Raw genomic sequence first — 23,412 nt, 5'->3', positions numbered from 1 at the left:
AGCCAACTCAGTTTAAAAAGTTGTTGTCCCAATATGTCCCAAAGTTAAAAAATCATTTTGTATAGAGGAATTTTTTTTGTAAAATCGTTGATTGTAAAATAAAATATACTTTTATTTCAGAGAGTTCCCTAAGAATGGAAATTGTCTGTTTTTGTGTAATTTTCTAACCGCGAAATAATGGAAAATAAAACCACTGAAGGGAAGTCCCAATTACAATGTGACCGCGTTCGTATATAAAAATATACCAAATATCTTCATTTTTCCCAACGCTAATATATTGACATTTGACAGCACTGCTCAAAAATTATAAAAAATCTTTAATAATTGAGATTATTTTAAAATTGACAGCGGCAATGGGTGGAACGCGATGCATTTTCCGCGACTGCACTGTTACTTCAAAACGCCACCCAAAGATGCACTTCTTCAAATTACCGCTTCGTGATTCCAAGCGACTTGGCGCATGGCTAAAGAATGGTGGCAAGGAGCATATTTTGAATGATCCAAATAAGAAATTGGATTGCAGGACTGTTTGTGCACGTCATTTCCGCATAGAATGCTTTATGAACTACAAAATGAACAGGTTGCTACCTCAGGTTACTCCTACGCTCATCCGGATAAACAAAAGTTTAGCTATCGACTTGGACAATTTGGATGAAAACGGCGATGCAGTGCTTGTCAAACTGGAGACTCCACAGCAACCACATCTAATAGCTCCTAATGATTTCGACTGTCCGTTGGGGTTGAACGATACTAGCGATTGTGGCCAGGAAATATGGAACCCAATGGCGCCACAAAAGGACCAAACAGCTAAAAATCAAGAAGCATCTGACAGCAGCCGATGTGATGAGGCCCTTTTAAGCTGTGAAGATAGGCTGGCGCAGGATGATGATCAGCCACAAACGGCAAAGGTTGTAAAAGTGGACAATTCTACTTTATCATAGCCAATCTTACTAATTTCTTTTATTTTAGTTTACCAGAAAGTATGGAACTCCGTCAGAGACTGGAAAAGCTATTAAACGACATTTACCAGATGATTTACACTCTCATGAAGTATCCAAAAAAATAAAACAGGCACAAGAGTCGCAAAGCTTAGAAATAATTGATTTAGAAGAAGTGAGTTATTGAAAGATTTTTTTTGATAAAATGTAGCATATTTATTTATTTTAGGATGAAAATCATCTGCAGGATGACTCCATTTCGCAACCCAACGTTTCGAAATCCAAGGAAATCCTTAGCCCCATTTTAGTAAAGCTAGTGGGACGAAACAAGGAACTAAAAGTACAAAAACTTACTTCTTGCAATCAATTGAAGCAACTTAAACCGCAGTACCTGGAGCCGTATAAAAGTACAAAGTGTGTAAAAACTGGAAAGGAATCAGCCGCACCAGAGACCAATTGCTCAAAATACGAACAAATTATTCTCGAGACATACGAGGATATGGAAACAGACCAAAATAATTTGGACCCATATGAGAGTATTAAATCTTCAAATGAAGATCACAAGGAACTTTCGGGAATAGAGGCATCAACTCAGACTTTACCAGAGGATCACGAGATACAGGCGCAAATTGACGCAGAATCTCAAACATTACCAGATGATCAAGGAATACCACCCCGAATAGAAGCAGAAACTCAAACTTTACCTGACGATCAAGAGAAACTAGCGCGATTCGAGGCAGAAACTCAAACCTTGGAGGAGGAGCCGACTCGGGACCAGCTTTTGTTACAGTATAGTCAATTAAAATCTGATTATGAGAAGATTATAAAGGAAAATTCTCAACTAAAGCTTGCGCATTCAGAACAGCCCAAAATACCAACCTCTAACAAATCGGCAGCCAACTCTTTGACCAAGCCGCAGCTATACATGGCCATAAAGAAGTATCTGGGGCCCACGATGGCGGCTTTGTTGCGCATAGAATTATTTGGAGGATCTGAAGATAGATCCTGGAAGGAAGACGAACAGGAATTTGCGGTGGAGCTCCTACAACTAGGTGAGGAGGTTTATAAGTACTGTTGCGATGAATGGCGATTCCGACTACCTCCTCTACGACTGGCTCGGACCTGGTTAGAAACAGAGAATCAAACGTCAAAAGACGACGAGACGCTAGATTTATAACACTAATTATTCGATACACCCTCCAATGTTCATCATGTTCAAATTTTCTAATCCAATAAATCATGACCTCATAAACTATATTTATTGACTTCTATTAAGTTAGCTTTATTTGTAGCTAAATTAAGAAGCTTTAACGTTAAGAATTATAACAAAAATTAAATTATTTTCATATAAAATTGTGAACCTTTTTTTTATATTAAATACTTTGCATCAGTTTATACTTTATACTCCACGGTGAAGGCTATATCTTCGGCGATTATCATCCGATTCTTGAGCGGAATACACCAAATGATTTCTGGATTGATTCTCCTTGAATCTGCATCAAAATCTGAGAAGAAAATATTTTTTAGATTTTTTCTCAAAATTTCTTGGTGGCCCCCTTCAAAAATGTACAAAAACGCATGGACCCACTTTGTGGTCCACTGTGATGGGTATATCTTTGGTGATTTTCATCCGATTCTTGAGCGGAATACACGAAATGATTTCTGGATTGATTCTCCTTGAATCTGCATCAAAATCTGAGAACAAAATATTTTTTAGATTTTTTCTCAAATTTTCTGGGTGGCCCCCTTCAAAAATCTACAAAAACGCATGGACCCACTTTGTGGTCCATAGTGATGGCTATATCTTCGGCGATTATCATCCGATTCATGAGCGGAATACACCAAATGATTTCTGGATTGATTCTCCTTGAATCTGCATCAAAATCTGAGAACAAAATATTTTTTAGATTTTTTCTTAAATTTTCTGGGTGGCCCCCTTCAAAAATCTACAAAAACGCATGGACCCACTTTGTGGTCCATAGTGATGGCTATATCTTCGGCGATTATCATCCGATTCTTGAGCGGAATACACCAAATGATTTCTGGATTGATTCTCCTTGAATCTGCATCAAAATCTGAGAACAAAATATTTTTTAGATTTTTTCTCAAATTTTCTGGGTGGTCCCCTTCAAAAATCTACAAAAACGCATGGAGCCACTTAATGGTCCACTGTGATGGCTATATCTTTGGCGATTTTCATCCGATTCTTGAGAGGCATATCCTCATTGATTGTTAGATAGATTTCTTTAAAAGCTTCTTCAACAACTGGAATGTAAGGAGGCATAATAGGGTCTCCTGCAAGGGAAAAAATCAGGTCCAAAATTTGTCCAATTTACTTATTAGGGATTCAATAAAAATATTTTAAGATGGTTTCTTTATTACAATTTTACAAAAATTAAATTTATTTAAATGTTTACTTTAGAATTCAAAAACCATTGGATCGCGAAATTCGCTAAAAATCCTTTGAATATTTAACCCAAATGGCATACTATCGAATCATCTGTGGTTTTTGTGACACAAATTTCCTGTGTGGAGGCGTCACAAAAGTATCCGGTGGGACAGGTTCCGGTGACATTGGTTGGCGTTAGAGCCCCAAAGCAGAAGGCGAAAGTTGTGCGCGAGGTGCAGGCAAATGTATAGTTTGGAGCACATTGTCCACAGCTATCGGTGTCGCCGCAGCTGGCCGGAGTCTCGCTGCGTTGGAAACATATCACTGGCTGATCCGTGCACACCAATCCATCTGTGCAGACGAAGGTCTGATTGGTGTCGGGCTGGGTGCCTCCGAAACACAAATGATAGGCGGTCTGGTTGATGCAAGCAGCTCCATTTGACTGGCACACATCGCAGGAGGCCTGAATCCAACCGATTTGCAAGGTCAGAAGAAGGAACTAAATGGGGTAACAGGAATGGTAATCTTAAACTGATAATCGTCAGATAATCCTTGAGACTCACCGCGGCGATAGCTATGGATTTGTACATCTTTATCGTTCTGTAGTTATTCTGCGAATGATGTGGCATGTTGGCATAAATCAGATTTTGTACTCTTTTTTTGGAGGTGTCGAATTTAGTTCTATCACATCGTAAACATTTTTGGAGCTTTCTGAAATGACTTAGGTGGTTTATCTTTATGGCCGTTAGACGGACGCCAGCGCAGGGTGTGGACAGGCTAAGCCATCTATAAAGAGAATTGGCACTAGGCATATGCCAGCCATCACAAGTTAGTCGTTCCTTAAAGACACCTAACCATGCAGCCCATCACAATTGTGACGGTAAGCTACAAAAGTAAAAAAAATAGTAAGCCCGGCATAAGAAAGCCTTGTATTTTAGATTTTGGTGATTCTCTGGAACTCCGGCGTAACACTGGGTATCACCGGTGATTGTTCCAACTGCGATTCCACCAATGGACAGTATGCTTGTATTAACGAGACGGCATATGGAATGTGCTTCAATCTGGGAAGCGTTGATGAAAATACTGTCCAAAATTGTCGAGATGGGTACTATTGCGTTATCCAAGGATTCTGTGCATTAATGGATTCAGCTGAGGTAAAGGATATCAGAATATTCTATTTTTTTGTTGAAATCTTCCAGTTTTTTTTCTTACAGCCCTCTTGTGTCCCTGATGATTCAACTACCACCACCGATTTAACAACAGGTTCGTAAATATGACACCCAAATAATAGTTATTCTTTAAAACAATACTTTTCTCTTTATTTTATGTTATGCGAAAAGAATCCACCACTTTAACAACGGACTTAGTCACAGGTTTGAAAAAGTTACTATGAAAGTTTTTTGGGCCACAAAGTTATAACTTCCGGTCCAATTATTGTATTTGCAAGACCCTTCCCAAAACATATGTTATTAATGTCTTAATGTTTTTCCCACATCGGCAGATTCTTCAACTTTGCCTCCAACAACGACAACTACAGAAGATTCCACCGTCACGGATTCATCAACGGAATCTTCAACCACTACAATAGGTATTTAAAAAATTTGAAATTTGATTTATCAGATAGTATTAGACTATTCACGATTTTAATATTTAAAGATACTACCACAACAGAATCTACTACCACCGAATCTTCGACCGAATCTTCTACCACCGAGACTGATTCTTCGACAGTTTCTACTACCACAGAATCGTCGTCGGAATCAACAACCACAGATTCTCCGACAGAGTCTACCACCACAGATTCTTCAACAGTTTCTACTACCGAGGAATCTTCGACCGATTCTTCTACAACTACTATAGGTATGTAATGTTGAAATTTATTTGTTATATTTAATATATTTAAAATTGAAAAACAGAATCTACGACAGAAATAATCACAGTATCTACACCCGATTCAACAACTGTCCCCTCAACGGTACTACCAGATTCTTCATCTACAGACTCGACCACCGAGTCTACTGTACCTTCTACGGCATTACCAGATTCTTCAACTGATTCGTCCACAACAGAATCTTCAACCGATTCTCCCACAACAGAATCTTCTACCGAAAGTAGCACAGAATCCAGTACTTCAACGGCAAGTCCAAACACTACCAGCCCCGTTAGTACCGCAACTACCGATTCTACCGAAACGGACCCTGAAGAATACTGCTCAAATCTACGACGAAAAGGATACTTTCGAGTTGAAACTGACACAACATGCAAAGAGTAAGAAGGTACTTAATTTTAAAAAAATGTTTTATAACCCAATTTAACTTGTAGGTACGTTTACTGCTATAAGCTGGGTCAAGACTATCTAGGATGGCTCTACTATTGCAATACCGGTCAATATTACAATTCGGAAACAGGATCATGCCAATCAGAACGACCTTCCAATTGTTGATGTTTATAAAATAAAAACATTCTGCTTTAACTTTGTAATATTTTGTATTTTAATTGGACATTTTACAATTATTTATTTAATTAACTATTAAATGTAAATTGTAAATAGGAGAAATCCTATTGCCAGTTTAGGCATCAGTCTAAAATATGGTACAAATTGGGGTATAATATAATATATTCCTTTTAAAGTTTAGGATGTTATGCACAATTTTGGGGCTTATTTATGGAGCAAACTTTTAATGTTGTGTCGAAGTACATTCCGCTTTTACAACTTTTAACCAAAGCTTGATTTGATGAATTAGTGATGTAGCAATAAATAAATCTGAAAGGAATCTTTCGTTATTTTTAGCTCTACATATATATATTTCTTAAATTATATTACGTTTTGCAGGTGGGATCGTTTTGGTTTTCTAAAAACGACGATTTGGTTTGGGCCTGACAAGCTTCATCCGCGCTCCATGATCCTGTAGTGTCCTGCTCTGGAGCCGGCAATGCGGCCAGACAATGAATCAGAACCTATTAACTTTTTTTTAATTATATATCTTTGGAAATATCCTTGATCTCTTTACCAGTGTTACTACAATTCTAGACCACATTTTCGGTTAAGTCGTCACTTCACTTTACGTACTGAAACCTTGAATCTGATGAACGTTCTTTAAATACCCAGAGGATTTAATCTACAGCATCGCTTTATCTTGTATTCTTTACTTATTTTATTAATGTTTACGGCTACGTTGGGAAATGTTTTTGTGAGATTCATCTATTTTTACATATATATTCAGTTTTATCGCTAAAAAAGATATGTGCAGATTTCGAGGGAAATTAGGCAAGCCCGTTCTTTGGATAAGCCCCAGCCATAAAAGAAAGAATCTCTATATCATTTTTCATAAACGGTTAGTGTTAAAACCATAAACTAGCTAGGCTCTTTAAATCTCCACACTCATCCGCATGGCCATAAACATTTATTTATGATATTTGCTTTTCATAGTTTTATTAATTTGCTTTAATTTTATAAAAAGTAAAAAATTCAAAACTATATTATGTACAGGAATCTGGTTTCGTTGCTGAGCAGCCTGTTTTGTTAAAATATTGGCCTGTTGGACAATTTTTAATTAGAGCTGTAGTAGCTCCATTTTGAACATAACAGAAGAGGAAACTGAAAAAAGAAAGTAGTACAAATAATATGGAAGAATGATATATAAAACTGAGATACTTACGTGGTGCATGTGGGATCATCTTCGTTGGCAAATGAAGTGCTCTTGGAGACTGTGAGGCACGTTTCTTCAGCACTCCACGGCTTTGCTGTCGTCGTGGTGGTTATGGCGGTGGTGGTCGTTGTGGGGATGGTGGTTGAGACGGTGGTTGTCGTGGCTGCTTCTACACAACCATCTGGCAGAGTGGAGGTGCATGCTTTTAAGTTTGAATTAAAATACGTGTCAGCTTTGCACGAAACCACGTTGGTAGAATAGGTTCCATCTTCCACAAGGCACACTATATAACTGAAGGAGTATTTAGTCAGAGAAACCTTTTAGGAGTACTTGTACCTACGTTGTGCAAGTGGGATCATCTTTATTTTCCACAAAGGTGGTCTTACTCTGCTGCTGGCACTGGTCATCGGCACTCCAGGGAGCTGCAGTGGTGGTTGTTGTATCCTCCTCGGATGTGCAAACTGGAGTTGCATTCTCATAACAAGTGTAGAAATCATCCGTGCAATAAAAGCCCGAGGGACAGTTCAGTAGATTATAAGATGGCTCTCCTGGAATTTATACCATAATTGTGAAGAATCACCAAAATATCCTTGAACTCTTACTCACCATCATAGCAGATGGAAAATGTAGTTTCGCTGTGACACGCAATGTTGCTTTCACTTTGGCAAACATTGCAAACGGCCGTCGCCCTTTGGACCAAGAGCTTCAATTTATTAATATTAAATTATAGAGATTTTTTATGATGACTCCTGGCAGGTATTTACCAATGTCATAAGTGCCTTCCATAGCCACATGCTTTTTCTTTCCACTCGCATTTCATTCTAAAATACTGAAGAGAAACGAGTCACCTTATATGTGGTTATCTTTAGAGACTGGGCACCGAAGAAAAAACACCAAGAGGTAGTTTCGTATGTTTGCTTACGTTTATTGCGGTATTAGGCGTGGCGTCAATAAATAGTACAAGGCTACAGGTAATTTTTAAAAATATATTCACAAATTGAAGGCGCATGTGTTAGCTGCTAGCAGAGTACGAGTGTGGTATATAGGAATTCATAGATTCGAGTCCAGTTTGCAGTACCTAAACAATATTCTTCATTATAACTAATAAAAAAAGGAAAGCCTAACGCTTTGGACGCAACATTGAGGCATCGGTATAAATAGTACATTTGTTGTGTATATAGTGGGTGTATACTGGATAGTTATGAGAGTAGTTCGCTTAGTAGTCGCGTAGTCTTCTGGATTCGATACGATCGCATAAATAGGTTATAACTACAGTCTAATTGTAAAACATGTCTTAAGGCAAATCATAGCAGTTTAAGCAGCACTTTACACTTATGGATATTACTATCTTAAGGCAACATCGATGTTCTAATGCGTTTAAAAATAAATTCGTTAATTTCTAAAACGAAATAATACTTCGTCAGCAAATGCATTAAATTCAAGTTTATGTTGTGGACGTATACTGTTGGATTTCATGTTTAGACGCAGCCGTATTCATACCAGATGCTATTGCTCTTGTCCTCGGTCCGTTTTCTCGCAGCTTTATCATCCGGCACCGGTGTTCCAGAGACGCTGCCGCTGGCCTGCAGCAGTGGGCTCTGGTCACTGGTGGTTGACGCTCCTCCGATCGTTGTGTTGATCCGATTGTACATAAGAAACGTGGCAGGACCCCCGCTATTATCGGCATTCTTCTGCGGTGTTTGGGGTTCGGCGGGTGTGGTGGTTGCCGCATTGCTAGAACCCCCAGACTGCGGCTGGGCGGCACTGGAACCGGGACTGGAGCCGTCGGGCAGTTTTTGGTGTTCGTCGATAAGATAAACAGTGCGTCGGGAACCGGCAGTGCCGAGCGTCAGGCTGCTGCCCGTCACGTCTGGCGCTTCCAGACTGCTAGAAGACATCATAAAATTCAGTATATGGTGTGGAATTGTAAAAAGTTGAGCAAGATTTCATAAACAACAAAGTGATACAAGACAATGTGCAGAGAGGAGAGGAATTCAGGAGCAGAGATCAGGGCGGAAAGGATAGTTTTAATTGGGTGAAATAATTGTTATACATTTAAAGCGCATACCCGTGCACGCTATTTCTACGTGAATTATTCAAATCAGTACGTTTCAGCGCCTGCAGGCTGCTGCGGACTGGGCCACCGCGTTGGATCGAGTTATCGAGCACATCCCTATGCGGACAAGAAGTACAATAGTGTTTATTTTGTGCATGTTGGGTGTCGTGTGTATTATACATGTAAATAGAGAACAAATAACCATGAACCTCAATAACAAGTCAACCATTAAACCAAAAAATCGGAAGGCTAGGGGCTTACCGTTGCAGACTCTGTCGTAGAGGAACATTTCGTTGTAAAAGGTGAGTGTCGGAGGCGATGGAGAGGGGCTCCTCGTTGCTGTTGTCCGATTCATTGCCCCCCGATTCAGACCCAATCACAAACTGGGAATTCGTACGGGCATCATCTACCCAAGAGCGTCGATTCTGGAAAAAATAGCAAAAGAATGTTAAAATTTTGATATTTATTAGTTGATTAGGAAACCTACGCGGCTGGGAACTTTGTTCATCAAATCGGAACTGGCCTTCTTGACACGACGCACCAGACTGCTGGCGAAGGGTTTTCTGAAAAGGAAAATTACGATCTTGGTAAAATAACTTCATCTATATCAGTCCAGATTTTTTACTTCTTATGCACTGTAGTTTCAGATTTTTTATAGTGCTCCATGATCTTCTCTTCCAGTTTTTCTTTCTGCCGCTTCAGGCTGTGGACCCTCTCGGTGTAGTTCTTCTCCTCTTCGTGGAAGTGCTTTTTGTCCTCCAGGGAAATGGCCAAGAGCTCCTGATACTGAGATAGGAGTTGCGACACATTGTCCATTAGGGCTTTGCGCTCAGAATCCAGGTCAGCATTGTTTTGAATCAACATCTTAAAGTAAAGATTTTATTATTATAATCTATAGTTTACCATTTAATTTATCAACCCACCTCACAGCGCTGTTGGACCTTGGTGTACTCCATTTGCAGGTGACGCACTTGATCGCTCTTGGTGTTCAGCTCGCCGGATAGCTCAGTGTTTTGCAGCTTGAGGCTGGAGTGCTCCATTCGTATCATTTTGTACTGTTCCTGGATGTTCTTGTACTCGTTCTTGAAACGATCGCTAGTGGCAAAGAGGTTGCGGAAGTCATCGGTTAGCTTTGAGTGCTCGGTACGCAGGATGGACAAGTCCTCGCTGCAGGTCTTCATATTTGTGTTCTGAGTGGTCAGCTCTTCGATGCGCTGTTCCAGTGCAGTCTGCTGTTCGCGGGTGTCCCGCAGTTCCTGCCGCAAGTCCCTGACGGCAGCCTTCAGTTGTTCTTTGTCCTTGTTCAGAGATTCATACTCCGCGTTTAGCTGATCGTGTAGGCATTGCAGCGTAACCTGATCCTGAAGTGCATGCTTGTGTTCCTGCTGCAGCGAGTCGATTTCCTTCAACAGACTGTCCTTCTCGGCGGCTAATTGTGAGTTGGCCAACTGCAAGGCTACATGCTGGGTATTCAGCGACGTAATCTGTGATCCCAACGCCGCCACATCCACACTGAGACGGGCATTTTCCGTTTGAAGTTGGGAATTGGAGTCCTTCAGACGACTTAGCTCTGCGGAATCCCTTGCGGGACTCAGGCGCAGTTTGTGTTCAAAACGCAGTTCCTGCGAAGATGGTTGCGTAGTTGACGCCGCCAATTCGATGTTCTTTTCCACCGTGAAGATCTCCTGGCGGTGGCAAAGAACACACATGTCAGATTTGACGTCTCCTTCATGTTCGTCCTCTTCGCGCTGTTCCCGAGAAACGTTTAGCATTATATCCCGGACTGTTTTGAAGGTTTCCGGGTTGCGCACTAGCTTCTCCACCACATGCTCCACATTCAGCTCGCCGGACTCACCGTCGGCAAGCCCCAGTTTCTCCAGGTTGTGGCGAACCTTCTTTGTGACCAGTGTTCCGGTTACCAGGTCATTGCGCAGTGTGCTGATCATCTCCTGGTCAATGTTCCGCTGGGAAGTCAGTTCCTGGTTTAGCTTCTCGAGCTCCACTAGCTTCTGCTGCACCTGATCCGCTTCTTCAAGCGCTTTTCCAAGGCGTAAGAGTTCTTTCGTTTGAATATCCAGTTTGTTGACACTTTCGTCTAGCTGCACAGATTTTTCCTCACTGCCCTCCTTGAGCTTGGAAACCTCCTTTAGCAAGCTGGCGTTTTCGCGCTCGTAGGCGGACACCTTAGTCTCGATTTCGTAGAGCTTTTGCTTGGTCTGTTCGTAGTGCTTGCATTTCTCGGAGTACTGCTCCAGTTCTCTGGTTTTGCTCTCGGCAAGCCGCTCCAAATCATCAGCCCGCCTCTGAATGCTTTCGTTGAGCGTTTGGATCCGCTGCTTCTCTTTATTGAGAGTCTCAACGTGTTCTTCCGCGTCGGCCAATTTCTGGCGATCGGCATCGCGCTCCAAACTCTGGCGGTCATAGCTCTTTTGGCGACTGTCGACGGCATCTTGAAGTTTCTTGTTCTCCTCCAAGGCATTTTTGAACACCCCCTCCAGCTCCGTATTCTGCTGGGTCAATCTCTGAATGTTTTCCTGCATCTGCTCGATCTTCAGTGAAAGCTTTTTCTTCTCCTTCTCCAACTCTAGCATCTTGCTGGTGGATTCGTGGAAACTGCTTTCCTTTAGCTGCTCTAAAGCTGCCGTTAAACGTCGGTTCTCGAGCTCCAGTTTAAGAGCTCTCGTCTGAGCATTGTTAGTTAGCTGCTCTGAAAGGCTGTTATCCCCAGAGTTGCAGTCGTCTTCGTTTTCGGAAAATGATTTATCCAGCTCCTGTGTGGTATTCAGGTTCTTCGCCACCAGCTGCAACTGTGCGTTCTCTTCCAACAGCTCCTCTAGCTTGGAACGATCCACGTCCCGTTCCAGAGCCATGTCATTGAGTTTTTGCTTGTATTTGATGATTTCGGACTCCAGGGAAATAGCATGTTCCGATCGCTTGCGATAGCGTTGCAATTGTTCCTCAAGCATTTCTCTGCAGAAAAAAGATTAAATTAATATTTATATTATGAGTCTAATAGGATTACTATTCATACTTCGATTCCAACAGGACTCGATTATCCTCCCTTAGTTCTTCAACGCGAGACTTGTAAAAGTCAGAGTCACCAAGCTTTTCGCGATATTTTTGAACTTCGATTTCCAAGCGATCGGCACGCTCCGCCCTTTCGCGCAGGATGTCCACCTCATCGCGGTAGGCAGCGGCCCGCTTGGCCTCCGTAAACCATTCCTGGCTCTCCTGGCGAAGTTTGTCGAAACGCGCCTTTTTGTCATCCAACTCCTCTCGCAGCTCCAAGAGGTTTTCCGACTTTTCTTCGCTGTAACGAAATAAATTAATATTTTTTAGGTTTGTAATATAACTGGTATTAAACACTTACAGCTCCTGTCGCAGCTTGCGATTCTTGGACCTGAGGTCTGCGCATTCTACTGCCAAGTGATTGCTCTCCGAATTCGACGAGGATGAGGGTGTGGATGTGGCAGTTCCATTGGACGGGGAGCGGGGCATGCTTACTCCTTGGCCGCACTCCACCAGGTTGTCGTTGACCGCAATTTCGGGCTCCACGCAGGCCAAGTCGATCCACTTAAGGTACATGTGATCCCGCTCCTTCGTCAAGCGAATAATGTGCGTAAACATGCTCTGCGGTGTTAGTCTTTCCAGGGAGTCCTCGGTGAGCACCAGACTGTGGCTATCCGTGACCTGCTTGATCAGCGCCACAATGGCGTGCTGGGTCTCCAAGTCGAGCTCCTTAATCCGTGCTATGAACAATTCCTTATTGGGACATTGCACCGCAGCTCCAAGCAGTAAAGTCAGTAGGGTCTTCATTTGCTCCAGCCCGGACTTGCTTTCCGGATGGTGGCCCAAAATGAAGACATCTGGAAGCACCAGTATCGTCTGTCCCAATTCCTCCTCGAATAGGGACTTGAGATTCCTAACAATGCACTCAAAGTTCTTGGCACGAGCGATGTTCAAGGATTTGCCATTCAAGTCGTTCAGTTCGCTGGGATTGTTCTGGGGCTCGGGATCGATCTGCAGCCAAACACTGTGGATAATGTGGCCATCCAGCAAGGAGGTGTAGCCGGCCAGGAGCTCGGCACGTGGCAGGCATGATTCCAGCTGTAATGGAAAAAAAACAGCCAAAGACCGGATTGAGTGGCGAAATTCAACAAAGAATAGAACTGGACAATGTCCAATGGACAAAAAGCCATTACACTCCTCCGTTCATTGGTACCGTAAGCTGTCTTGAGCAAGTTACAATGACCTTGGTTCTGTGGAGAGCCACATAACTACCTAGGCACAATAATGGTCATAGTTATAGAGCTATGCTAATAGTCGTTTTCTTTTGTTTATTATTTCAAATGAAAATAATTCTTTCTGTTTCAACAATAGCTCTTATTCTAATTTCTTAAAATATCACATATTTAAGTTTTTTAATTTAAACTTTATGTTATAGTTTACTAATTGTTTTCCCCAAACTGTAAACATGTATGACTACGCGAGCAGGTTGTTGCTGTGTTTGTTGTTTTTTCCGTTTCCATACGTTCGCATGGGAATCGAACACTTGAATTATTTATGCCAAGCACATAGGCCCACTTGCGATGCAAATATCGAGCATGTTCATCCGTGGTACACCATTACTCACCCAAGAAACGAGTGCTCCATTTATGAATTCATCAATTTCCATTGGCGTCGCGGTTGCCGTGCCAGCCATTGTTGTTGTTGTTTTGTTTTCGGATGGCTAGAACACAAAGGTGCGCTTGCTTATGTGAGTGTGTGCGAGGTTGCACCTGTCGCAGTGGGGCAGTTACTTTTCCTCTGCGGCTTTTCCAAATTGCGCTGCCGTTGCCTTTTATTTTCCCAAAGGTACCGCAGCCTCCCATTTAAGCCAAGGACGGGACATTTTCAAGACACATTCCCACAATCACATATAACATTCACTACTAACTATTGGGCGTTCTTTTACCGAGTTTCTTTAATAAATAAAACAATAACAAACACTTAAATCGGCTGCAAAAAACAGCGAAAATTAGTTTTGGGAAGACTGCTGGAAAAGTTTAAGCATAATTTGAGCCAGTGAAGACACTTTACCAGAGTTGCCAACTGTTGGTATGGGGCTTAGTGGTGGCAAAAGGTACAATTAGCTTGAAATAGCTAGATTACTTTTAGTATTATGATTTTAAGACTTAAGTGTTATTTAAAACAGATATTTTAAAGCTTCTTTTTTCTTACAACATAGTTATGGTTTATTTATAGTTATTTAGACAGATTAATAGTCAAAAAAGGAATCATAAATAGTCAGCTTGAATTGTTATCGATTCTACCAAAAAAATATACCAGACCCGCTGCAGACGGCCGAATTCAGTATTCCGCAGCTCGCCGCCTGCGGTTATACTGATTGTAACTTCCAATTTTTTTTTACAAAACGTTCCAATGAAAATTAAAAAATATCTTTTCGTACCTTTAATGCAATAATATGTGCATTTTGAAGGTGAGTCGGTGGTGTTCTGTTGGCCAGCACTTAGCTGGAGGCGCAGTGAAGAGTGCAATAAAAAATCGAGAAAGTGAAACGTAACGACAAAAAAACTTCAAGAGAGAGTTTCTGGGGGCTACGAATGTTTTTCCTGGGGGGCTTTTGCTGCTCAAGGACTAACCACAGGATCCAAGAGATGCCAGTAAGGGGTGCTGGGGAGGATAATTTTCAAATCGCAGTGGCTGTATCCGGAAGTTCCTTTGTTCGCGTCCCAAAAGAAAGCTGATGACGTTGAAAGCGAGTTACGTTTATGTCCCCCAATTACCTGGCAGTGTGTGTGTGTGTGTGCAAGTGTGTATGTGGTGTGGGTTACTCTTTCGGTGGCTAAAATCGCAGCAACCCGATCCCTTCTGGTCTCCACAACTTGTCCAGATTCTCCAGGAAGTGCATTTCAGCTAATTTGTGCTCCAAACCCACACAGATGTACATTGCATGCGTGTACAAAAAGCAACAAATACAAGCCTACGTGTACCTGTGGGTGTGTGGGTGAGCGGGTGTGCGTGTGTATGAGAGCGACAGCTGACGTTGGGGGTATTGCAACAAAAAAAAAAAAAAAAAAAAAAAAATTGAGATGGCGAGACGAAAGCGAAACTTTTTTCTGTGCCACTTTTTGTGGTGCAGGTAAGATCGCCGTAAACGGGGTGTTACTCTTGTCGTTGGCCCAAGTCTTGACGCATAACTATTTTTAGACCCTCCGGCCAAAAACGGTCCAAAACGGTTGTCATTATCGTGGCTACTGTAAAGAGCTACTTGTAACCTTCTTTTCTTAATGGCCTGAAACTTGGATAATGGCAATTCAGCACGAAATAAGTCATCCAACTTTCGGCTTACTCGGTGTTGGCATAATACTAGGGATATTGATGAAAACACTCAATTTTAGAATGGACTTTGGAACAGTCCTCGACCATTTACATTTGACAATGTTGATTGATGTTTTAATGGTTCCTTTTCACAGCATGCCGATTCAGGCTCCCTCATGGACAGATTTTCTGAACTGTCCCATCTGCTGCAATGAATTTGCAGCCAGCCAGCGCTGCCCCGTCAGCCTCGGCTGCGGGCATACCATATGCAAGCTCTGTCTGAGAACCCTCTACAACCGGCAGTGTCCTTACGATCAGGTAAGTCATTAAACTATATATTCCTTTCCTTTCTATATAATTTTCTTATCTTCCCCACAGACCGAGATTGTCAGCGACATCGACAATCTGCCCGTTAACCATGCCCTACTACAGTTGGTCAAGGATTCGGAACTGGTGGAGGTGGGGCCTCCGCCGCCCAGTGTCCAAAACTTGGACATTGAGCAGCTCAAGTGCTACCAGTTGGGCCAGAGGTGCATAGAGGAGCTGGCTCTGCACCTCAAGTCTTTTCAGAGCTTGAATGGAAACGGGAATCTGCTGACACGTCCCATGCAACGAAAGCTAGTGACCTTGGTCAACTGCCAGTTGATGGAGGAGGAGGGAAGAGTTCGAGCACTCCGAGCAGCTCGGTCCCTGGGCGAAAGAACGGTGACTGAACTGATTCTTCAACACCAAAATCCCCAGCAGCTTAGCTCTAATCTGTGGGCCGCTGTGCGAACAAGAGGATGTCAATTTTTGGGGCCCGCCATGCAGGAGGAGGTGCTCAAGTTGGTTCTACTGGCTTTGGAGGAAGGCTCAGCACTGTCGCGGAAAGTTCTGGTGATGTTTGTCGTGCAGCGACTGGAGCCGCAGTTTCCACAGGCCTCGAAGACCAGCATAGGGCATGTGGTGCAATTGCTGTACCGTGCCAGTTGCTTCAAGGTCTCGAAAAGAGAAGCGGACTCGTCGCTGATGCAGCTCAAGGAGGAGTTTCGCACGTACGATGCTTTGCGCCGGGAACACGATGCCCAGATCGTTCAAATAGCCACCGAGGCGGGTCTAAGAATTGCTCCAGAACAATGGTCTTCCTTGCTGTACGGCGACGTAATGCACAAGAGCCACATGCAGAGCATAATTGACAAGCTGCAGACGCCCAGTTCCTTTGCACAATCGGTCCAGGAGCTAGTGATCGCGCTGCAGCGCACTAGTGATCCAGCAAAGCTGGCTAGCCTGCATCATCACCTCAAGTACCTGGCCAACATCGACCCCTGTGCGGAGGTGGCTCCGTGGCCAGATTTAGCCGAAGCCCTGGACGCAGTACGCCATTCGGTGGTTGGGCTGGTGAACTTCCTTCAACACCACGGCGTACGAAAGTCACAGGACGGAATCGGAGGTGGCGGAAATGGAGGAGCAGCCAACAGCAATCCTAAGTACAAGATAAGTCTGTGTAGAGACTTAAATGTGAGACGGGTCTGCCCCAGAGGAGCCAGCTGCACCTTTGCTCATTCCCAGGAGGAAGTAGAGCGTTATCGGGCAAGAAATCGTGGTAAGCACATGAAGACACCTTTGGTACTACAAGGACCACCCGCCATGGTTGGTGGAGCGATGAAAAAAACCCTGGGAGCAGAACAAGAAGGACAGGCGGGCTTGGGAGTTCCTCCTCCCATGTTGCCGATGTCGCCCATGCATTATATGACGTCACCAAGAGGCTACATCGAACCGAGCCTTGGACTTTCACCAGGAGGCGGTATTCCACCACAGCCCGGTCATCCTCCGCTGCTTCATCCATCGCACCATACTCCCATAAACCGACTTATGGTTCCCGGACGCTATGATCCGCGCTTCGCCGGCTACGGAGTGGGTCAACAGAGAAATCCTTCGCCCAGGGAATACCAGAATAATCCCGGAGCTCCACCACCACCACCACAACGCAATGCCAACCCACCGAACTACAGTGTGAACAGCAGCTTGCATAAGGGCTATATGCTGCCCGGCGGAGAATCTTTGTTCCATTTGGGCGCCACCCATCCCTGGGAGCATGGCTATCCCCATCCCCACCAGCAGCATCCTCCACAGCAGCAGCAGCAGCCGCCGCAGCTACCGTCCAGCAAGCCGAATCCGAATCCCAGCCGACCGTTGTCGATTTTAGCCGCAACAGCTGATACCTCATTTTTTGAAAAGAAACCGCCGAATAGTGTTAACTTGGATGTGGACGCGGATGTGACTGATGTTGATCCCCTGTCCCGGTACCGGCGATCCAACATTAATAACAGCAGTAACAATAACAACAATAGTAGTTCCCACAACAACAACAATAATAATAGTCACGGCTCTTCACTGCTGTTTTGGAATAATTCGAGTAAGGAGTCTGCCAACTTTGTGCGCTCCGATTCCATATTGGATGACGACGCCACCACCTTCGACATGCCCACCGGCTCCTCTATGCACAGTCCCTATGGTCCCATTTGCCCCAAGAGCAGCACGACAAACAGCTGGAACAACTGGTTTCTGGGAAACGATATGAAGAGCAATGCCGAGTTGCTAAGCGACAAAAACAGCGATTTGGGTTATGGGGGCTTCAAAAGCGATAGGAATGATAATTACAATGCCAACAAGGTAGGTGTTTTTAGTTTAATTCGATTTTGGACCCATTAACACCCTCTTATCGCAGCTGCAGCAGCCAATATGGGGCCGGAAGCCGCAGCTAATGTCGGAGGACAGCTTCGAGGGTGGCATCGACAGTGGAATGATGCTGCAGTTGGAGAAGAACCTGGTGGACATCGTTGATCCCGATGACAGTGGAATCAAGGTGGACTAGGTCTATATATGGGATTATATAGAAAGAAATAGAGAGAAAAAAGAAAGTATATGTATAATGCAATCATTTTACACATCGTTAGAGGTTTGTACCGCACAGTTCAAACTTTGGTAGAATTTCAAACGTAATTGTAGTTAAACTGATCCGACTGATCCGTTATTGGATTGGAGCCAAACATAAAAAAAAAGAATTAATTGGGTTGGGTACCGTCTATTAGAATCTATTAAATAATTGTCTAATTAGTTCATTGTTCAAATTTTGTGGAAATGTGTTTAATTCATGTTCGTGTTATGTTTCCGATTCGGGGATTGTGTCTAGCAAATGAAAAACCTAAAAGATAACAATGATAAGCAAAAGCAAACAAAAACAAACTCAGCTTAGAATGTAAAACTAAATGTCTAGCCTAGAATTTTCAGCTCAGACTTACAGAACTGCTTTAATCATAAAAGTTTCCACCCCCCATCCCATAGCCAAACACAAGGAGGATGATGAGGAAGCGCAGCACTTTCGATATCTGGAGTTGTTCAAAATTGTATAGAAGTGAAGAATTTTTAAAGCAAGAGTTAAGAAACTGTACTCTAATTATTTGAATCTTGATCACAAGACTTTAAACTCAAATTGTAATTTAAATTATTGTGTATTTGTCATCTCTCCCCCGATTATTTGTGATCAAATTTTGGTTCATTTTCTAACGCTGTATACATAGATATATTATTATATATACATACAAATATTTTTTTTAATTATTAACTATTTGAAAACGCTATTTTTATATATACACACAAATAAGCAGCAGAGCATCAAGGACATTCGAATCCTTTCGCTCTCAAACACACACACACACACACAACATACATACACACTGAGCCACAGACATGAACGACAATTTGTATGTGTGTGAAATGAATGTTTATATTTCTTAAAGAAATTTTAATAACGCTATTGTGCGATGTTGTTAACTATTGTACTATATATTATTAAATTTATTGAAAATAAATTAAAATCACGTCCCTTTTCCCCATTTTTGTAAAACTGTGAGACATGTAAAGTAAAGAGACGAAAGAAACTAGAAAGAAAGAAAGAAAGTGGCGAAAAGTGCGGATTAGGAAGGGAGAAAGTTAAATGTCAGTCAGGTCTTTGAGAACATTTACACATATATATACCTACTCTACGCATATATAAATTTATATTTATATATAGAATCTAACCAATTTGTGCGCTCTATTATTAATATTATATATTAATGTCAGTTGAGCCCGCGTTATGCTTTCAAGACTTTGTACATCATTTTGATTTTGTATGCAAACAACAAAAAAACAAAAACAAAAACATAAAGAATGAACTAAACAAAAATGAGAAATTTTGTAACTTGTATTTGTTAAGCGATGAAATCAGGAACCTATATATATATAACTGCGCTTGATCATAGAAGAATATATATCATATATCTTTACATATATATATTTATTGTTAACGAGTTTCGATGCCGTGTGTGTAGTAGAATCCATGTAAAAAGTATATTCCCCGGATTTCTGGGGGATATGTGTTCAGTTGTGAGCTAGTTAAAATTAATCGAAGCAATTTTTAAAATCAATATACATTTAAATGTATTTTTCCTATTACTCAGAAACTAAAGCATTCAGTGTATAGAAGCGGATCGAGGTAACTAATTGAGATTTCTTCGATGTTAATTGTGTCCTGTGAAATGTGAAAATATAGAACAAGGCTGGCTGGTGGATCTGAGACGATGTTCCAGGCGATCTGCGATGCGTACTTAAACGATTCCCACGGGATTTGGTGGACGCGGATCGATGGCATTGTTTCAAAGTGCCACCTTCTGGCCTTTGGCTGTGGTGAAGTTTTTTTTTCTAGCTTAAACCCAATGGGTTCAGTTCAATAATAATAATATTTGTATTTGTTGAGTTGAGTTTTGTAACTTTATAATTTACAACCAGTCCAGCAAACCCGCCAAAATCCCTAAAAACTGACCGAGGCTCTTTTTATACAGATCGTGCCGAGCAATTCACACTTAAACACAAAAAAAAAAAACACACATTTTCTATTTTACACACACACACACATTTATATATATTTATACATATATATGTTAATTAAATGTATTTTTGGTATTATCACTCAATGTTTCTACCCTAAGCAAATTTCGAGTTCTGTTAATTAACGTGGAAAAAAACCTAAAAAACAAACAAAAAAATTATTTATTTTATTTACCAATAAATTTTGAAAAAACCTTAAGTTATTTCAGTTTGTGTTTTATTTTGTTTTTAATTTAATCTCGTGATTTGATGTGAAGGATATTGCGCAAAACATATCAAAGCGTAGAAAGCAAAGAAAGTGACGAAGGCATCAAATAACTTACAGAATATAACCACCAGCAATCAGTATAGGGAACTAGCAACACCACCATCAACCACCAGATAGGAAATTGAATAGACAACAATATTAAAACCTATAGTTAACTGAACTATCTAGTTACAGACAATCCATATAAATGTATGCTCTTGATAAGAATATAAATATAAAAGTAATAGTAAAAGTTAAAATATGGTATGATAATTGGCGCTTCTGTTCCTCGACTTAGGGTTAGTGATGTTTAACGATAAATGTCTTAGAGGTGCAGACGGTTTAGCAGTAGCTGCTCAGAAGATTTAACAAGTCTATTAAAAACCTGCCAGGAGATCGCTTCTAGAACCACCCACGGATCCATTCTCCACTTTGTATGGATCGATCTCTTCCAGCGCCATCAAATGTGCTATGGTGAGGACAATACAATACTCTCTCAATTTTGAAAAAAAGAAAAAAACCAAGCTAACAATCTTAACAGATCCCCAATAACGTAGCTCAAAGGTCCCGACTTTGCGAATGAATTGTTGCTGTTTTTGGTGTAATTTATAAGTTGAAGATCCTTGAATTGTGATGATGTGAAATTTACAGTTAACATGCGAAACTAATCCCAGTTAAATGGGAACGAACAAATGTCTTTATATTAAATGCTAAATGAAACTAAACTATATACGAGTATAATAATGTATCTGAATACACACAAAAAACACAAACACGCCAACAACTACAAGAAAAATGAAGCACACAAACTGACAGAATCTGACAGATAAATAAGTATATTGTATCATAGAATTACTTAAGCAAAGATTAAGATTGTATTTTACATGCATTCTATAGAAATTCGAAACCCTCCCCACCAAGCGGGAGACGTGCTTCTACTCCAACCGATCCCCCCCTAAGAAAATAGAGGATCTATGTCCACGATAACCTAGAAAGGAAATTATTAAACTTGGATGTTATAAATGTAATAAAGTATTTAAACAGAAATGAGTTTTCTCTTCTAGAAATTTATTAATTTACTTTCATATTATTTGAAAACTTAAAGAAGTTTCCCTTCTAGGCTATCCATATGATTCGGTTGAAACCGAAAATGTTAGTTATATATGTTTTTGGATTTGCTGAATATATATACATCATGTATATATATTTATCTTCAAAATTTTATGTAAATGTTAGATATGGAAAACCAAAACTAAATTAAAACAAAAACCAATCTAAATTTTGTGTGTGTATGCCTGAAATTTAAATAAAAAGAAACTTAATCGAATTCTGAATCCTTCTCGACTTGTCTTGGTGGTAATTCAATCTTCAAGCCATTTGATCTGTTCTTGCGGTTAGCCAGTGGTTTCTGTGAATCTCTCTTATCGACTACTTATAAGAAATATTGATTAAATAATCACTAAAATGTATTTATTAATCTTCAACCAGTTCAAAGAGATTAGAACGTATATACAAAACAGAGTAAGTAGTAGAAATCAATAATTAAATGTCCAATTTGGGGGTCCAGTGTGGGGGTATATCTATTTCCTGGGTTTCTCCCAGCTCCAGCATAAGAACCGCTCCATTTTTGGCCTGCTCTATGGCCTTGACCAAATTTTGGGCACATACCTCAGCCGTCTGACGCTTCACCTTCTTGAACATCTCCAGCATGGGAGTATGGTAAGTGAAGGTTGTTTTATTATCAATATCCTCCAGGAGGCCAGTATCCGTGAATCCAGGACAGATGGTAACAAAGCCAACGCCAGTATGGGCATAGTAAATGGGGTTCTAGGGTGAAAAAAGCTTCATTGTTATCTCAGTTTTCCTCTGGCTTGATTTTTTATGTTTTTATTATAAGTGTATAAGATTAAAGTTCCCGAATTATACTTACAGCCATGCCCCTGGTAAAAGTGGTAACACCTGTCTTGGCCGCCGAATAAATGGCCATTAAAGGCGTTGGCTGGAGACCAGCCACCGAGGATATGTTCACAATGAGTCCACCCTTTCCGCCTTTCGATTTATCCATGTACTCCAGGGCAGTCAATGTGCTGTTGATTACACCCAGCTGGGTTCCACAAAGACTCAATTAAGTTCCTTGATTGATTTACAGCCTTTGAGGGCTTCTTACCAGGTTTATTTGTATGGTCAGCTCCACCAGGCGATCGTTCATAAGTCCACTGCCATTGACCACAACATCGAGATGACCGCATCTGTCGGCGGTTGCCTTGTAGGCCGCTTCAATATCTGACTTTTGGGTGATATCTACTTTTTGATAAAATATATCTGTCTCGGGATTTTCCGCTTTCCAGTTGGCCAAGATGTCGACATTTTCCGTCAAGTCGAAAATGGCCAAAGTCTAATATTTACAGTTTACTTTATTAAAAGTTTGTTTTTACTTTTTTTTCTATTTGAGAGCCCACCTTAAGTTTTCGTTGGAGCAGCTCTTGTACACATTTTTGGCCTATACCACCGAATCCGCCAAGGTAAACTACATTTTTGCCGGCCAAATCCATGTTGCTAATAAATACTTGCCAAATCCGCGTAGTCGACTGCACTTGGTGGACTAAACTATTGAAGTGTTTGATTGCCGGAGATCGACCCCTTGGTTGGGGCTACATAGAACCACTCTGTCTTATTCTCCGGAGCTTTTGCTCTCTCAGGGTGTCGGTGTTATCGCAGTTCTGACATTTTGGCGGTTTTTTTTATACAATTATCAATCTTATTTTAATAAAAATGTATTTTAAGATTTCAAATTTTAAGAAAAATAATATTTTGTTTAATTTTTAGCTAATTAATTAATTTTAATTTTTAGAACAAAAATAAAATCTCAATTATGTTGAGATACAGAATAAGTGATAAACACA

At 41.2% G+C, this 23,412-nt stretch overlaps 7 protein-coding genes across 14 annotated transcripts; 3 read left to right on the top strand and 4 right to left on the bottom strand.

The window, feature by feature from the left end:
• Positions 1 to 260: 260 nt before the first annotated feature.
• On the top strand, positions 261 to 2,195 carry LOC108134179 (uncharacterized). Its single transcript, XM_070280595.1, has 3 exons — positions 261 to 908; positions 970 to 1,113; positions 1,168 to 2,195. Exons 1-3 carry the CDS (start codon positions 354 to 356, stop codon positions 2,113 to 2,115), a joined length of 1,647 nt encoding a protein of 548 aa, XP_070136696.1. The 5' UTR covers positions 261 to 353; the 3' UTR covers positions 2,116 to 2,195.
• Positions 2,196 to 3,323: 1,128 nt separating this feature from the next.
• Positions 3,324 to 4,025, bottom strand: LOC108134190 (uncharacterized). The gene is made up of 2 exons (XM_017254402.3): positions 3,891 to 4,025; positions 3,324 to 3,826 (listed from the first exon to the last, which is right to left on the bottom strand). Exons 1-2 carry the CDS (start codon positions 3,954 to 3,956, stop codon positions 3,410 to 3,412), a joined length of 483 nt encoding a protein of 160 aa, XP_017109891.3. The 5' UTR covers positions 3,957 to 4,025; the 3' UTR covers positions 3,324 to 3,409.
• Positions 4,026 to 4,114: 89 nt separating this feature from the next.
• LOC108134187 (uncharacterized) lies at positions 4,115 to 5,800 on the top strand. Its single transcript, XM_017254399.3, has 8 exons — positions 4,115 to 4,207; positions 4,266 to 4,481; positions 4,542 to 4,590; positions 4,668 to 4,700; positions 4,829 to 4,915; positions 4,984 to 5,187; positions 5,244 to 5,595; positions 5,650 to 5,800. Exons 1-8 carry the CDS (start codon positions 4,184 to 4,186, stop codon positions 5,768 to 5,770), a joined length of 1,086 nt encoding a protein of 361 aa, XP_017109888.2. The 5' UTR covers positions 4,115 to 4,183; the 3' UTR covers positions 5,771 to 5,800.
• Positions 5,801 to 5,856: 56 nt separating this feature from the next.
• LOC108134247 (probable endochitinase) lies at positions 5,857 to 7,792 on the bottom strand. Of its 3 annotated transcripts, none has more exons than XM_070279655.1 (5): positions 7,742 to 7,792; positions 7,584 to 7,680; positions 7,318 to 7,525; positions 6,987 to 7,268; positions 5,857 to 6,091 (listed from the first exon to the last, which is right to left on the bottom strand). In XM_070279655.1, exons 1-5 carry the CDS (start codon positions 7,790 to 7,792, stop codon positions 5,968 to 5,970), a joined length of 762 nt encoding a protein of 253 aa, XP_070135756.1. In that variant the 3' UTR covers positions 5,857 to 5,967. The 3 variants fall into 3 exon arrangements, with proteins under 3 accessions (XP_070135756.1, XP_043067217.1, XP_043067216.2); XM_043211281.2 differs by lacking the exon at positions 5,857 to 6,091 and adding an exon at positions 6,753 to 6,925; XM_043211282.2 differs by lacking the exons at positions 6,987 to 7,268; positions 7,318 to 7,525; positions 7,584 to 7,680; positions 7,742 to 7,792 and adding exons at positions 6,152 to 6,285; positions 6,339 to 6,413 and having other exon boundaries at positions 5,911 to 6,091.
• Girdin (protein girdin) lies at positions 7,680 to 14,117 on the bottom strand. Of its 5 annotated transcripts, XM_070279653.1 has the most exons (10): positions 13,667 to 14,117; positions 12,404 to 13,140; positions 12,065 to 12,343; positions 9,957 to 12,003; positions 9,659 to 9,897; positions 9,521 to 9,596; positions 9,295 to 9,458; positions 9,046 to 9,150; positions 8,478 to 8,864; positions 7,680 to 7,806 (listed from the first exon to the last, which is right to left on the bottom strand). In XM_070279653.1, exons 1-10 carry the CDS (start codon positions 13,733 to 13,735, stop codon positions 7,794 to 7,796), a joined length of 4,116 nt encoding a protein of 1,371 aa, XP_070135754.1. In that variant the 5' UTR covers positions 13,736 to 14,117; the 3' UTR covers positions 7,680 to 7,793. The 5 variants fall into 5 exon arrangements, with proteins under 5 accessions (XP_070135754.1, XP_017109972.2, XP_017109973.2 ...); XM_017254483.3 differs by lacking the exon at positions 7,680 to 7,806 and having other exon boundaries at positions 7,879 to 8,864; positions 13,667 to 14,116; XM_017254484.3 differs by lacking the exon at positions 7,680 to 7,806 and having other exon boundaries at positions 7,902 to 8,861.
• Positions 14,118 to 14,389: 272 nt separating this feature from the next.
• roq (RING finger and CCCH-type zinc finger domain-containing protein roquin) lies at positions 14,390 to 20,461 on the top strand. 2 transcript variants are annotated; one of them, XR_001773799.3, is made up of 5 exons: positions 14,390 to 14,512; positions 15,510 to 15,672; positions 15,733 to 18,006; positions 18,062 to 18,292; positions 18,679 to 20,461. XR_001773799.3 is itself a non-coding variant. In XM_017254481.3 (4 exons), the coding sequence occupies exons 2-4, from the start codon at positions 15,511 to 15,513 to the stop codon at positions 18,206 to 18,208; spliced, it is 2,583 nt and encodes an 860-aa protein (XP_017109970.2). In that variant the 5' UTR covers positions 14,390 to 14,512; position 15,510; the 3' UTR covers positions 18,209 to 20,461. The 2 variants fall into 2 exon arrangements, 1 of the variants encoding a protein (XP_017109970.2); XM_017254481.3 differs by having other exon boundaries at positions 18,062 to 20,461.
• A 1,496-nt stretch (positions 20,462 to 21,957) lies between these two features.
• LOC108134175 (alcohol dehydrogenase 1) lies at positions 21,958 to 23,176 on the bottom strand. The gene is made up of 4 exons (XM_017254388.3): positions 22,969 to 23,176; positions 22,677 to 22,904; positions 22,440 to 22,613; positions 21,958 to 22,336 (listed from the first exon to the last, which is right to left on the bottom strand). Exons 1-4 carry the CDS (start codon positions 23,059 to 23,061, stop codon positions 22,052 to 22,054), a joined length of 780 nt encoding a protein of 259 aa, XP_017109877.2. The 5' UTR covers positions 23,062 to 23,176; the 3' UTR covers positions 21,958 to 22,051.
• Positions 23,177 to 23,412: the final 236 nt, after the last annotated feature.

The sequence above is a fragment of the Drosophila bipectinata genome, chromosome 3L (genome assembly GCF_030179905.1).
Source record: "Drosophila bipectinata strain 14024-0381.07 chromosome 3L, DbipHiC1v2, whole genome shotgun sequence".
Taxonomy (NCBI): Eukaryota; Metazoa; Arthropoda; class Insecta; order Diptera; family Drosophilidae; genus Drosophila; species Drosophila bipectinata.
Note: the sequence above shows the minus strand (reverse complement) of the source record. Positions and strands in the feature narration are given on the sequence as shown.

Coding starts and splice junctions, on each gene's coding strand:
- LOC108134179 (XM_070280595.1), top strand. CDS start 354: ATGGGTGGAACGCGATGCATTTTCCGCGACTGCACTGTTACTTCAAAA. Junction 909..969: donor ATCAGCCACAAACGGCAAAG/GTTGTAAAAGTG, acceptor CTTTTATTTTAG/TTTACCAGAAAGTATGGAAC. Junction 1,114..1,167: donor AAATAATTGATTTAGAAGAA/GTGAGTTATTGA, acceptor TATTTATTTTAG/GATGAAAATCATCTGCAGGA.
- roq (XM_017254481.3), top strand. CDS start 15,511: ATGCCGATTCAGGCTCCCTCATGGACAGATTTTCTGAACTGTCCCATC. Junction 15,673..15,732: donor GGCAGTGTCCTTACGATCAG/GTAAGTCATTAA, acceptor TCTTCCCCACAG/ACCGAGATTGTCAGCGACAT. Junction 18,007..18,061: donor ATAATTACAATGCCAACAAG/GTAGGTGTTTTT, acceptor CTCTTATCGCAG/CTGCAGCAGCCAATATGGGG.
- LOC108134187 (XM_017254399.3), top strand. CDS start 4,184: ATGCAGCCCATCACAATTGTGACG. Junction 4,591..4,667: donor CACCACCGATTTAACAACAG/GTTCGTAAATAT, acceptor TTATGCGAAAAG/AATCCACCACTTTAACAACG. Junction 4,916..4,983: donor ATCTTCAACCACTACAATAG/GTATTTAAAAAA, acceptor TAATATTTAAAG/ATACTACCACAACAGAATCT.
- LOC108134190 (XM_017254402.3), bottom strand. CDS start 3,956: ATGCCACATCATTCGCAGAATAACTACAGAACGATAAAGATGTACAAA. Junction 3,827..3,890: donor AATCCATAGCTATCGCCGCG/GTGAGTCTCAAG, acceptor TACCCCATTTAG/TTCCTTCTTCTGACCTTGCA.
- Girdin (XM_017254483.3), bottom strand. CDS start 13,735: ATGGCTGGCACGGCAACCGCGACGCCAATGGAAATTGATGAATTCATA. Junction 12,344..12,403: donor CGCAAGCTGCGACAGGAGCT/GTAAGTGTTTAA, acceptor ATTTCGTTACAG/CGAAGAAAAGTCGGAAAACC. Junction 9,597..9,658: donor GAAACTACAGTGCATAAGAA/GTAAAAAATCTG, acceptor TTTCCTTTTCAG/AAAACCCTTCGCCAGCAGTC.
- LOC108134175 (XM_017254388.3), bottom strand. CDS start 23,061: ATGGATTTGGCCGGCAAAAATGTAGTTTACCTTGGCGGATTCGGTGGT. Junction 22,905..22,968: donor TGCTCCAACGAAAACTTAAG/GTGGGCTCTCAA, acceptor TGTAAATATTAG/ACTTTGGCCATTTTCGACTT. Junction 22,337..22,439: donor CTTTTACCAGGGGCATGGCT/GTAAGTATAATT, acceptor TTTTCACCCTAG/AACCCCATTTACTATGCCCA.
- LOC108134247 (XM_070279655.1), bottom strand. CDS start 7,792: ATGCGAGTGGAAAGAAAAAGCATGTGGCTATGGAAGGCACTTATGACA. Junction 7,681..7,741: donor GGAAGGCACTTATGACATTG/GTAAATACCTGC, acceptor AATAAATTGAAG/CTCTTGGTCCAAAGGGCGAC. Junction 7,269..7,317: donor GATGATCCCACTTGCACAAC/GTAGGTACAAGT, acceptor ATACTCCTTCAG/TTATATAGTGTGCCTTGTGG.